Here is a 12,658-nt window from a genome sequence, read left to right on the forward strand (position 1 = left end):
ATTGCTTTGCATGTCATTACCGATTAGTAACCTTTAAGGTGTAATAAAGGTCACGGAGCAAATTGGGGTAACCTTTTTGAAACACTGTGTTTATTATTCTGTTTAATAATCCTGTTAATTAATGCAGAAACTACTATGCTTGGTAACAGTTTTGCATATTATGTGGAGTCCCACAGGGTTCTATTTTAGGGCCTATAAAACTGATGTTAATTATGAAAGTAGTGCAATCATAATGCTGAAGAACTGAAGTGTGGGCCAATGGACTTAAGCCCAGACCACAAATTTAGGGGTCAGGATTTGTGAAGGCCATTCCAGAAGCTTAGGATTAGCCTGCTTCATCCACTCCACAGCCACCTTTGAGGTGTGTTTGAGGTCATTGTCTAACTGGAACACTGCTGTTTCCAGGTTTTAGTCGTCTAGCTGATGGTTTGAGGTTATGCTGAAAAATTCTAAGGTAGTCCTCCTTCTTCACCATTCTATCATTCATGAAGTTGCTACCACCATCATGCTTAACAGTTGGCACACTGTTCTTGAGCTTAAAGGTTTTGGGTTTTGGAGCTTGAGCTTTTTTTTTCTTGGATGGTAGCCTCTCGGTCCAGGGGTCTGTCAAACTTGTTTGACTGTAGACAGTGACGCTGGTGATCCAGCAGCTTCCAGTTAGTGGCGGGCCTACGCCTTGGTGGTCTTGGGTTGTATCTGACCAGCTAAACCTAAAATTTCCTCTCAGCTGAGGGTGAGAGTTTGGGTTTCCATCCAGCCCTTGGCAATGTGTCTACACCTCCCAATAACTTGGATTTGGAATCTGAAGTCATTAAGAAGTGGCTCCAAGAGACATTCCTGGGTTGTGTAAATCCACGCTAATCCATCGCAGATCTGCACTGAGCTCCCTTTGTGCTGTGTGTTGGTCAATCCAAATGAGTGCTGTCAAACAAACCTCTTTTATGTGGGAACAGAGAAGCTGACAGCTGGAGTCAATTGTTAGCCTTGAGTTGGGACTTTCAACACCATTAAGTGGGGCTTGTATATTGTTGACCCTGTATGTATAATTTTGACCTTAAATATCACCATGACTTTCTGAATTGTCATGATTTACTGAAGAGTGAGAAACATTGTTTTCAATGTTTTTAAGCAAGAAGGTTTATTAACTAAGACAAGTGCAACACAAAGGGGCATAAAACGTGGGGTGCAGCAACTAAGGGCAAACCAGTAAACAAACCCAGAAGGTGGCAAACAAAATGGCGAACACAACAAACCCGGGACTGGGAGGAGCAGGGAGCTGAGCTTGAAGAACTGAACATAACGAGGGGAGAACCAAGGAAAGAGCCAGAACTTAGAACCACAAACCCTGCTTGGGCAACGGGCGGATAATCAAACGAAGGGCAGAGCGATGCTCTATAAACAAAAGAGGGGTAGCTGGGGAACCAGCCGCTAGATCGAAGGGCAAGGCCGACCTAACCTGACTTTGCAGTGTGCTGCCCTAAACGTAAGTCGCCTTGGAACCAAAATGGAGGCAAGCGTATCTCGCTTGCCTCTAGAGGAGGTCGGAGAACCTCGCCTGAACATGAACCGAAAAGTAGAGCCGACCTGAACACACTGGTAAAGCGTGTGGAATCTCTGCACATCCCAGAGATTCCAGCTGAGTCAGTTCACAGCAGTGAACAAAGGGGGTAAAGCTCCTTAAGTACTCCCAGTCCCAGGTGCAACACATGACCAATGAATCAACACAAAAGAACATGAATCAAACCAATTGAACAGAAGAACTACACAGTAGTGTATGTATGTATGTATGTATGTGTGTGTGTGTGTGTGTGTATATATATGTGTGTGTATATATATATATATATATATATATATATATATTTTAGCTCCACTTCCCAAATAGGAGCACTGTGAAGTTCAGTGTCAGGCCGTCCCACAGGCGGTGATAATGGGTAATGGGAATATAATAATGATAATGGGAATATATATATATATAGTGTGTGTGTGTGTGTGTGTGTGTCTGTGTATGTATATATGTGTGTGTGTGTATGTGTATATATATGTATGTATGTATATAACTCCTGTTAAGCAGACATGGCGTTAATTAAGCAGACATGGCGTTAATTAAGCAGACATGGCGTTAATTTCCACTTCTATGCAGATAAGCAGACATGGCGTTAATTTCCACTTCTATGCAGATGACACACAGCTCTATATATCAGCCAAACCTGACGATAAATTTAGACTACAGAAAATGGAGGACTGTGTAAAGGATATAAAACTCTGGATGTCACATAACTTCCTTCTCCTTAACAGTGACAAAACCGAAGTTCTCCTTTTAGGTCCAAAAGACTCTAGAAATAAACTATCAGACTTAATGTTAGACTTGGCAGATTCTCCCATCATTCCTGGTTTAGCAGCTAAAAATCTTGGCGTCACATTCGACTCAGATTTATCATTTGAGCAACATATAGCTAATATTAGTAGAACAGCCTTTATGCAGCTTAGGAACATCTCCAAACTAAGAAACTCCTTATCACTACAAGACGCAGAAAAGCTAGTACATGCTTTTATTACCTCAAGGCTAGATTACTGTAATGCGTTACTGTCAGGTTGTTCCAGCAGGAACCTCAATAAACTTCAGCTGGTGCAAAATGCTGCAGCCAGGGTCCTTACTAAAACTAGAAAATTTGACCATATCAGTCCAGTTCTATCAGCACTTCATTGGCTCCCAGTTAAATTCCGTATTGAATACAAAATTCTTTTATTAACATATAAAGCCCTACATGGCCTCGCTCCTGAGTACCTGCAGGATCTTATAGTATATTACGAACCATCAAGACTACTTAGATCTCAGGGTGCTGGCCTCTTACGCGTTCCCAAAATTCTGAAAACCTCAGCAGGGGGAAGAGCCTTTTCCTATAAAGCCCCCCAGCTCTGGAATAACCTTCCAGATAATGTTCGGGACTCAGACACAGTCTCAATCTTTAAATCTAAACTGAAAACTTATATGTTTAGTTTAGCTTTTGGTAATTAATGTTTCTTAGATAAGGGCTGCAGGTCCAGGGGTTCGCGGACCCAGGGAATTGTAGTACTCTGAGATGCTGGAGCTGTCGTCTCGCTGCTTACACGCGATCACTCAGGTTTGTTGACGGTGGAGCAGATAGATGCTGGTGTTCTCAGGGTACGCCCGTGTCCGTGTTACCTTCTGGCTCTCTCCTTTTAATTATGCTGTGATAATCAGACCTGCCGGAGTCATCAGACATACCTAGATGCTGATGATCAACATTCTCTGCACTCCATAAAATTCCTCTTAGAACTAACTTCTCTCTCTTTACCTTCCCCGAGTAAATGGCCACCCAGCCCGATCTGCAGGAAGATTGCCCGCTGAGGTCCCCTCTACCTGCATCTAACCAGCTGCCACCTACCAGTCCAGCCAGCGGGTCCCCCCCAACCCGCCACCACCCATGGCTCACCCGCCAGCCGCTGCTGCCTGTTTGGTGGCCGTGCTGAAACCTAGATGGACTCGTGCCTGTCTGACACTATTAATATCACAACTATTAACTTTCTGTTGTACCTGGTTTGGTAATTTTTATCATTAATGTTTAAAACAGTCTGGCCAGAGGAGGATGGGTCCCCCTTGTGAGTCTTGGTTCCTCCCAAGGTTTCTTCCTCCAGCTCTGAGGGAGTTTTTCCTTGCCACTGTCGCCGTTGGCTTGCTCACGGGGGTCTTTGACGCTTCATGTTATTTCTTCTTTCTTCTCTGTCTCTGTTCTTTATTAAGTAATAATTATGTAAAGCTGCTTTGTGACGACAACAGTTGTAAAAAGCGCTATACAAATAAATTTGACTTGACTTGACTTGACTTGTTGCTTTGGTCTTCACACAGGTCTCTAAAGAGCAACGAGATTCGAGTTCTACCTGAAGATGCCTTCATCAAGTACGCAGAGCTTCAGAGGCTGTAAGTACCAGCAAGTTTTTAAAAACCTTTTCTTGTTTAAATTGAAGCTTAAGCAGCGCAGAAAAACATAAAAACGATGATGTGCCTCTATTGAAATCCAGAGTGAATAGGAGGCGGCGAAGTGGATCAGCTCCTTTAAATGCAATCTAAACATCTCTTTCAGTTCTCCTTAGAAATCCTTTCAGTGGGTAGTTCAGAGCTGAACTACTGTTCTTTCTGCTGTATGAGAGGCTCTTTGGCAGATTTGCTGCTGCTGTGAATCAGTGCAAAGTTTGATTACATGATTGGTTGTACATTTCTCACATATTCCATCATATCGGCCTGAGGTAGCAGAAGCAGCATCGTGTGATGTAGGAAGTATGAAACTGGCAATTTGTGCGATGTCTGTTAACCCATGTTACCCCCTGCAGCTGGGAAGAGGTCACTGTTTGTGTCTAAGCTAAATTCGAGGCCAGTTGCTAAGTGATTTGCTATTTGCCATCTGTGGACTATCATCAGTGATGTTGAAATATCTTCTTCTCAGTATTCGACTTTCCACAACACCAGTCACCGCATCTCCAGCCTGTTATTCATCAAATACAGCACCAGCTTTCTTCCTCCTATAAATTAACGCCCGTGGTTGAGCACATTGCTCACATAGTTATTAGCTGCCCTAGATCTGTTTGTAGCTTAATAGCATCCAGTAACAGCAACTAAACCCTTTAAAGTCAAGTGAATATAATTTTTACATATTTGTGTTGCGTTTTTTAGACCTCTGTAAGATTAGTGTGCTAATTAAAAATATTTTTTATTACCTTAAACTATATTTCGAATTTATTTTTAAATGGAAAAATGTTTAATAAATGTAATACACAAAATATAATAACATAAAAATGTAAATAAATAGTATTACATTCTCGATGCATCAATTATAAAAGTCATGTTTGCAAAATGTTGCTTTTTTTAAAGTAAATGGTCAGACGTCGTTTTTAAAGTATGTGGTCAAAAATAAACAGGCTAACACCTACAATTAGAATTTTAAGTCTGACAATTATTTGATGCCTCAGATTTTAAATGGCTTACCAGGATCTTAGGAGCCTCCTATTCAGAAATTACTTTGTGGTAAAAAAAAAAAAAATCTCATCTGTCTGATCTGTCAGCGGCCAAATAAGAACACTCCACAGATTCCTGAAAAAAACATCAGATTTCTATTTTAATGTATAATTTACATTAAATCATTTTGATCTTTTTAATATTTCAGGGACATAAATTATAAATACATCATGTTTCAGTCTGGGATCATTCTGAAAATGGGTCTGATGAATAAGAGAGGGGATGAGCCGATATCAGGGCTTTGTGTGTGGTGTTGATGGAAGCATACGGAAGTACTGAGGTTCAGTGGGGTCCAGTGGGGTCCAGTGGGGTGCTTTTTAATTATTATTATTATTCTATTTTTTTGGTGGCACTTTATTTTATGATATGGTATGTACCTAATTTAATAAATTGAATATTCAAGCTAAATAAGGTAAGTATTCAATAAATACAAGTCATTTCTGGTGCATACTGGTACATCAGTACTTACTGCTACAATGAACTGTACTAGATAATTATGTAAGATGATTAAGGTTGTATATTATATAGCATATTGTGTGATGTATCTTACTACTTCTATAGTATATATGTCATTTTCTTGTAAAAGCACATAGCACATTTTAAATAAATTGTGTATTTATGTCATTTTAAAATGAAATTAAATGTTAATTAAACATTTTTAAAATGAGAAATATTGGGAAAATATTGTAGAATTTATTGATTTGAGAAAATGTGTAAAAAATATTTTTTCAAATAAGTTTGCTAATTCTTTTTTTTCTAGTAATGCTAAAAAACTCTAAGGAACCACTTTTGGTTTCATAAGGAAAAGTGTTTATAATACAGATGTGTGAGTATGAATAACCTTACATTGTGTAGCATATTGTGTGATGTATCTTACTACTTCTATAGTTATAAACTATAGCTACAATTAATACCTAGTACATATCTGACACATGCATGGTAGAATCACAGTTTCAAACTGAGGAACCTATGTTCAGGAAGGGTTTTTAGAACAAAAAGGTTCATTAAGGGGTTCCTCAAGTCCCTCTGCGCACCATCAGGCCCCTGGAATTCATCCAGAATGCAGCGGCACGGGTCGTCTTCAATGTCCCTAAATTCAGTCATGTCACTCCACTGCTGCGTTCTCTTTTCACTGGCTTCCTGTAGCTGCTGCCCAGGTCATCAGATTCAGACCCCTGACGCTGGCCTACAAAGCCAAGACTGGACCAGCCATCCCCTCCGTACTTGATGGCAATGGTCAAAAGCCTGATCTGCACCAAGAGCCCTTCCAGCTTCAAGTACGGCTTGGCTCGACCCACCATCCCTCAAAATCCACGGAAGACGAGCGTCCAGACTTTTTTCTGTCCTGCACCGAAGTGGTGGAACGAACTTCCCCTGGGTGTCCGAACAGCAGAGTCCAACGCTCGCTGTCTACAAACCCAGACTGAACACCCTCCTCTTCCGAGAGTACTTGGGAGAATAGCAGAGTACTATGGTCACCTTATTGACTTGTGTTTAGTAGAGTCTAAAGCTTAGAGGTATCTTTGAATTATTAGTCTATTTAAACTAGCTGAGGTTCTTCTTGGGTAAATAGCAAAGCACTTTGTAAGTCGCTCTGGATAAGAGCGTCTGCTAAATGCCATAAATGTAAATGTAAATGTAAGTCCCTCAAACTGAAGAACCTAAAGGAACTCTTAAGGAGCTGGCCAATATGACAATATTTTATCGTATTGTGATAAATTTGATCATCATGGTAAACAATATGCTTTTATGAGTGTATCGTGGATATTGTCCGTGCTTAAAGAGCACTGATTAACTGCGCATTTCATTACAAAGAGTGTATCCAGTCCTCTTTAATTGAATGGAGTGAAGCATATTCTGAGTAAAAATATTCAGTATTTTAATCATACTGTAGGTAGAATGACAGAATATTGCAATAAATATTGTAAATCATGAAAAAGTCTTTAAATATTGTGATGTAAAACTTTTTTCCATATCAACCAGCTCTACTTTTAACAGTGTACTTGAACAGTGCCCAGTATCAGGAGATATTGTATTTATCAGGAGAGTATTGCTGGAAATGACTGCATATATACTCACTGAGCACCTACTCATTCATTCAGCTATCTAATCAGCCAATAGTGCAGTGCATACAGTCCTGCAGATACAGGCCGGCAGCGTCAGGTAATGTTCACATCAACCAAGTGGTTTTGAGCGTGGCGTGGTTGTTTGTGTCAGAAGGGCTGGTTTACGTATCTCTAGAACTGCTGAGGTTCTGGGGATTTTCAGTACAGCAGTCTGTAGAGTTGCTGAGAATGGCGTAGCTCTGCAGATCTGCAGGAAATGGCTTGTTGAGCTGACAGAAGGACCACAGTAGAAAAGCATCTCAGAATGCACAACACCTCAAACCCTGAGGCAGATGGGCTACGACAGCAGAAGACCATGTTAGATTTTACATAGTGTTCCTAATAAAATGCTTAGTGAGTGCATGCCTGACCTTTTCTATACAGTTCTATAACAAGTGCTGCAATACGATACATTTTACAATAGATTTAATCAGCTTAACAGTTTGAGTGAAAGGTACAATCATGTTTGTGCAAAGACCTCTGATGAGCAGATCAGACCCACCTGAGAAGGTTGTGTAATGAAAGACAAGAGACCCAAAGCATTTCTGACCTTTCTGTACAAAGCCGTTACAAATTTGCTGAAATGAAAGAATATTAACCTTGTAATTGTGCAGAATCTTGAATACTTTGTGGTTTCAGGCCACACCAAAAAAGAGTGGGGTTCAGTGGGGTACACGAGTGTGCTCCGTACCCCCAGTAGTCTACTGTCTATAGTCTAGTACACTGCAGTTCCTTTGTATTTAATGAGTCTGGCATGTTTTTGACCTTGGACAGTTTCCCCAGTCATTCAGTCTATCCTCCTTTTAGCCTTTGTCCTGGATGAACTTCCTAAATATCTGCAAATGGCGAGGTTTATTAGTGTAGGAGCCCTCATGTTAACAGAACAGGTTGCTAATTGTTGATTAGCTCCTCGGCTCATGCCAATAAGCCATACGTTGTCCAGGTCTGCCAACTTTTACAGCTTCCTTAGGAGTGAGATTGAGGAGCTTGTTTTTACTGCAAACCACAAAGTACAAGATTTGCTCATGTGTGCTCGCTATTTTGAGGTTGTAGTCTAGCGATGAGTGCCCGTACACAGCAGTGTTTAGCACAGGAACATTTTAATTTGCTCTCTGAATCATTCATTAAGTACAATTTGAGTGCTGGACCAAGGCCATGGAGATGATAAAGGGCCTCAGCCATCCCAACAATAGACTCCTCTCTCTGTTAAGGCCAGGGAAGTGCTTTTGCTTCCTGAAGGCCAACACAGAAATAAATAAGGAGGAGGTCCTTCTGGCAGGCACTGAAGCATTATGTCTAAAACAGTGTCCCCATGTGCCGCGTCCTGTAGTTTCCTGGCACGAAGATGTTAGCAGCAGATGCTGGAAGTTGGGAGGTGGAGTCTCTGTGAGCATCAGTGAGTCTTAGGTGCCCATGACTCTGTCACTGGTTCACTGGTTGTCCTTCCTTGGTCCAATTCGGGGATTTACAGACTGCTGCATATCAGATAAACCCAAAAAGACCTGCCTAATGTTTTGGAAATGTTCTGACCGAGTCGTCTAGCCGTCAAAGTTTGGTTCTTGTCAGAGTGGCTCGGATTCTTATGCTTAGTCATTTTCCTCAGTTCATCACCCTCCGCAACTGACTGCTTCACTCGCTGCTTAATATGTAGATCCCAAACCTTTGTGACCAGAAAATCAATTTAATTAACAACATATGTCAGTGTTTTTAATGTTATGGCTGATGTGTGCATATTTCTATATAAATTATATGTATATTTTTTATTTTCATTGTATTTTATTTCTTATTTTTATTTATTTATTTATTTATTTATTTTTATTGCATGAATGCTTTCAGACACTTAAGTTGCACGCATTGCTGACACAGATGTGCAAATGCACACACACAGCTTGTCTAGTCCCTCTAGAGAAGTACTGCCAATAGAATAGGACTCTCTAGAGCAGATAAACATGAACCTATTGGCACCATGCTGCCTAATGCCAAGTGTGGGCTATAGAGGGGTATAAAGCCCCCCAGCATTGAGCTGTGGAGCAGTGGAAGAACTGTGTTCTCTGGAATGATGGATGGTGGTGCTCCATCCATAATATGTTTGGGATGAGCTGGGAAGTTGGAGATAAGGTGGGGTGGTGATCATCATCATCCAACATCCTGACCTTACTAACGCTCTTGTTGCTGAATGCAATGAAATCCTCACAGCAATGCTCCACCAAAAATCTAGTAGAAAGCCTTCTTCCCTGGACAGTAAAGACTTTTTTTTAATACCCTTGATTTCAGAAGAAACAAGTAATGGGCAGGTGTCCCAATACTTTTGTCAACATAGTGTATGATTTTACCTTATTTTGTGCAAGAGCTGTTTGTGAATGTTTTCTCGACTCTTGGACACTCTCACCGATGTGAGTGCATTGATCAGTTCTGCGAGAGCTGAGTCATTGGTTTGCTGTTGCTATGGGTGCTGTTACTGGCTAGCTTGGTAGCTAATAGAGTTAGCATGCTCTCCTTCAGAAGGCCGCAACCCTGTTCCAGGGTATGTTTAAGCAGCAACATCCGAAACGGCAGCTTTAAGAAACTATATTAGAAGTCAGATTTATCTGGAAGTCGTTTTGGAGGAGGACAAGGGGTCATTAAAAATGAGATTAGAGCGGCTAGTGCGCGAGAGTTGGCGGGCTTGTGCCGTCTCCTTATTTACAGACGGGCTAGCCTAATTAACATACTTCCTCGCAGTCTGACCTGCATGGAGCGTCCGTAAACATATCAGGCTTGTTTTCTGTCTCGGTGGAGCAGGACACTAATATGTGGCTAGCATCGCTGATACAGTAAACAGTGGAGACACTGATTGAGGGTCGCCAGCCATGCAAAGGTCAGTTCTGGTGGGGGCATGCTGTGGCTTGTTTGAGTTGAATGAGTTTGGGGGAACAAAAGAAAGGATGGAGTAGAAAAGTCAAATGCCGAGTAATAATCTGAACGTCCACTCGCTTAGCAGGCAGGAAGATAAATTGCATGCTATCAGCGTATTTTTCATCTCGCTTCTGGCAAGTACATCTAGCTTCCTTTTTTTTAAATGAGAATATTTCCCATTGTGCTGAAAGTGCCATTTCGGATCCAGGGTGGTGATAAACTGTCACTGTCTTGCTGTACCAATTTATGAGACAGTAGAAGTTCACATCACATAAACCGTAACTGTATGACCTGCTGACGACCTGCCGTTGGTCAAAAAAGTCATAAAAAAGACACTGTGCAAACTTTCCAGCTCAAGACCACCTTTTGCTGGTAGCTGCTTTCAGATGGTCTCAGCTGGAGTTGGAGGGTTGGTCGTCCAGGTGAAAACACACACCCAACCAGCTTAGCTCTTAACCAGCTGAGTGTTAAGGCACATTTGAGTTTGATGGAGTTGCTGGTCTACCAGTATAACCAGCTGGACGATCTGTGGAGCTAACTATAGAATGTATTTTTGTGTTTATCTGGGGGCGTATAAAATCAATTTAGCTGCAGAAAAGTGCATGAAATTATTGGAATACTGGAGCCAGTCAGCTCCAGCATCTTCAGCAGGCTTCCTAATGAGAGATCTTTGGAATATGTAGGATGTGTGACTAATACACTTATCCTGTGGTTAATAACGTGAAAGGAAGAGCAGCTTGCAGATGGTTGGAGTCGTTTAAGCTCTGCTGTGTGTGTCCTGTGAGCTTTTAGCCAGCTGCATTTAAAAAGACTCCAGCTGCTCTTTACATTGTGTAAATATCTAATATACATTTAACTGAAAGAAATGATCTGAAACAACATTGAATGAATATATATATATATATATATATATATATATATATATATATATATATATATATATATATATATATAGATATAGATATAAAACTAAAAACAGGAATATATTGTTTAAGAAATATATATGAATATATATGGCCCATCTTTTTTGTCCATATAGTGTACATCAACTAACAATTGAAAATAAGTGTAGTATGTATAAACTATATATATATAGATTGCATTCGGTGACAAGAGAGTTAATAAGGTCAGAATGTTGAGCGATTGCCGCCCCACCTCAGATTGCCGCCCCACCTCATAATCCCCAACTCATCCCAAAAGTACTATATGGAGCACCGACCATCATTCCAGAGAACAGAGTTCACACAGCTCAATGCTGTGGGGGGGCTTCATACCCCTCTAGCCCACGCTTGGCATTAGGCAGCATGGTGCCAATAGGCTCATGTTAATCTGCTCCAGAGAGTCCTATTCTATATATTTGCAGTACTTTTCTACAGGGACTAGACAAGCTGTGTGTGTGTGTATGTATGTATGTGTGTGTGTGTGTGTGTGTGTGTGTGTGTGTGTGTGTGTGTGTGTGCAGGCATTTGCACATCTGTGTCGGCAATAGGTGCAACTTAGCAAAGCTGAATGCATTCACTATAAGGGGTGTCCACAAACATTTGGTGGGACTGTGTGGAAAAAAAAATGGCCCACAGCCGCCTTGCCTAGCCTTGCCTTGCCTAGCCTAGCCTAACCTAGAACAGGAACAGATGCATTGTGGGTTTTTTGTTTGTTATTGTAGTTTGTATTGTAAACATCTAGCTGAAGAGCTTACAGATGGTTAGGTGCATTAGCTTTCAGCCTAGCACCTGCTAGCTTCACCGGTACCTCCACGGAATGCAGTTTTTTTCGGACTTTATCTGATTGGCTGTTTCTCCTTCTTTGTTCGACCTAGAATTAGCTTTTAGCCTTTCCGAATTTTTCCGGCCTGTAGCAGAGTTTCCTCAAGTGTCCTTGAATGGATGCTGAATGAATTAACGTTGATCTTCCAGCTTAGCGTGCTGGCATTGTTCAGCCCTGCATTCACTCTGCTGGAGTCTAACTCTGGTTTCATTGGTCGCCTCGATAAAAATGACGCATGATGGGCTTGAGGAGTTTTTAATCTGGAGTTGAAGATGGTTCAGCTGGATGAAGGGGAAAAGTGGTTGAATTATGGGTGTATTTAGGAAAGGAGCAGTAGCCCCAGATATCGATTACAACAGGGCCGGAAGCCGCTTAATTGTATAATAATTAATCATATTAAAATAATGACTAATTCAGTGTGATGATGGTCTATAGTGATTGTCGCTACCTGATTATGCAGTGCAGATTGGCCAAGGGACGGGGATCAGGTCAGTGCTAAGTCTGTGGTGGTGGTGTTGCTGCCCTGCCAGAAGACACGACCTCCCTACACCTGGCTGGTTAGCAGGCTAATGCATAGAGATGGCAGCAAGTGTGTGACTTTGGGTAGCCAAGCCAGAACGGGACAGCCAGGACTGTCCCGTTCAGTTGTCTGCCGTTAGCTCGTTATGGTTTTGTGATTAACTGTGGGCAGCACAGTTTGCTATTCGCTACCCGATTCACGTCCCCTGCTCAGTTTGCTCTGCCTGGCCCAAATCAGACATTGACTCGGGTAGTGACAGCGGTGCTGCTGTGCTGCTGACTGCCAGTGTGTATGACTAATGTGTACTAGTGTGTTTTGTTGTGTGTGTGTGTGTGTGTGTGT

The 12,658-nt window shown here is 41.5% G+C and overlaps 1 protein-coding gene across 1 annotated transcript in view; it reads left to right on the top strand.

Annotated features, from left to right (window-relative positions):
• rxfp2b (relaxin family peptide receptor 2b) overlaps positions 1-12,658 on the top strand; it is an 82,902-nt gene that overhangs the window by 24,280 nt on the left and 45,964 nt on the right. The window contains exon 5 of the mRNA XM_072691486.1: positions 3,869-3,940. Coding sequence (XP_072547587.1) covers positions 3,869-3,940 — 72 coding nt within the window. The remainder of the gene's footprint in view (positions 1-3,868; positions 3,941-12,658) is intronic.

This window comes from Salminus brasiliensis, chromosome 11, assembly GCF_030463535.1.
Source record: "Salminus brasiliensis chromosome 11, fSalBra1.hap2, whole genome shotgun sequence".
Classification (NCBI taxonomy): domain Eukaryota; kingdom Metazoa; phylum Chordata; class Actinopteri; order Characiformes; family Bryconidae; genus Salminus; species Salminus brasiliensis.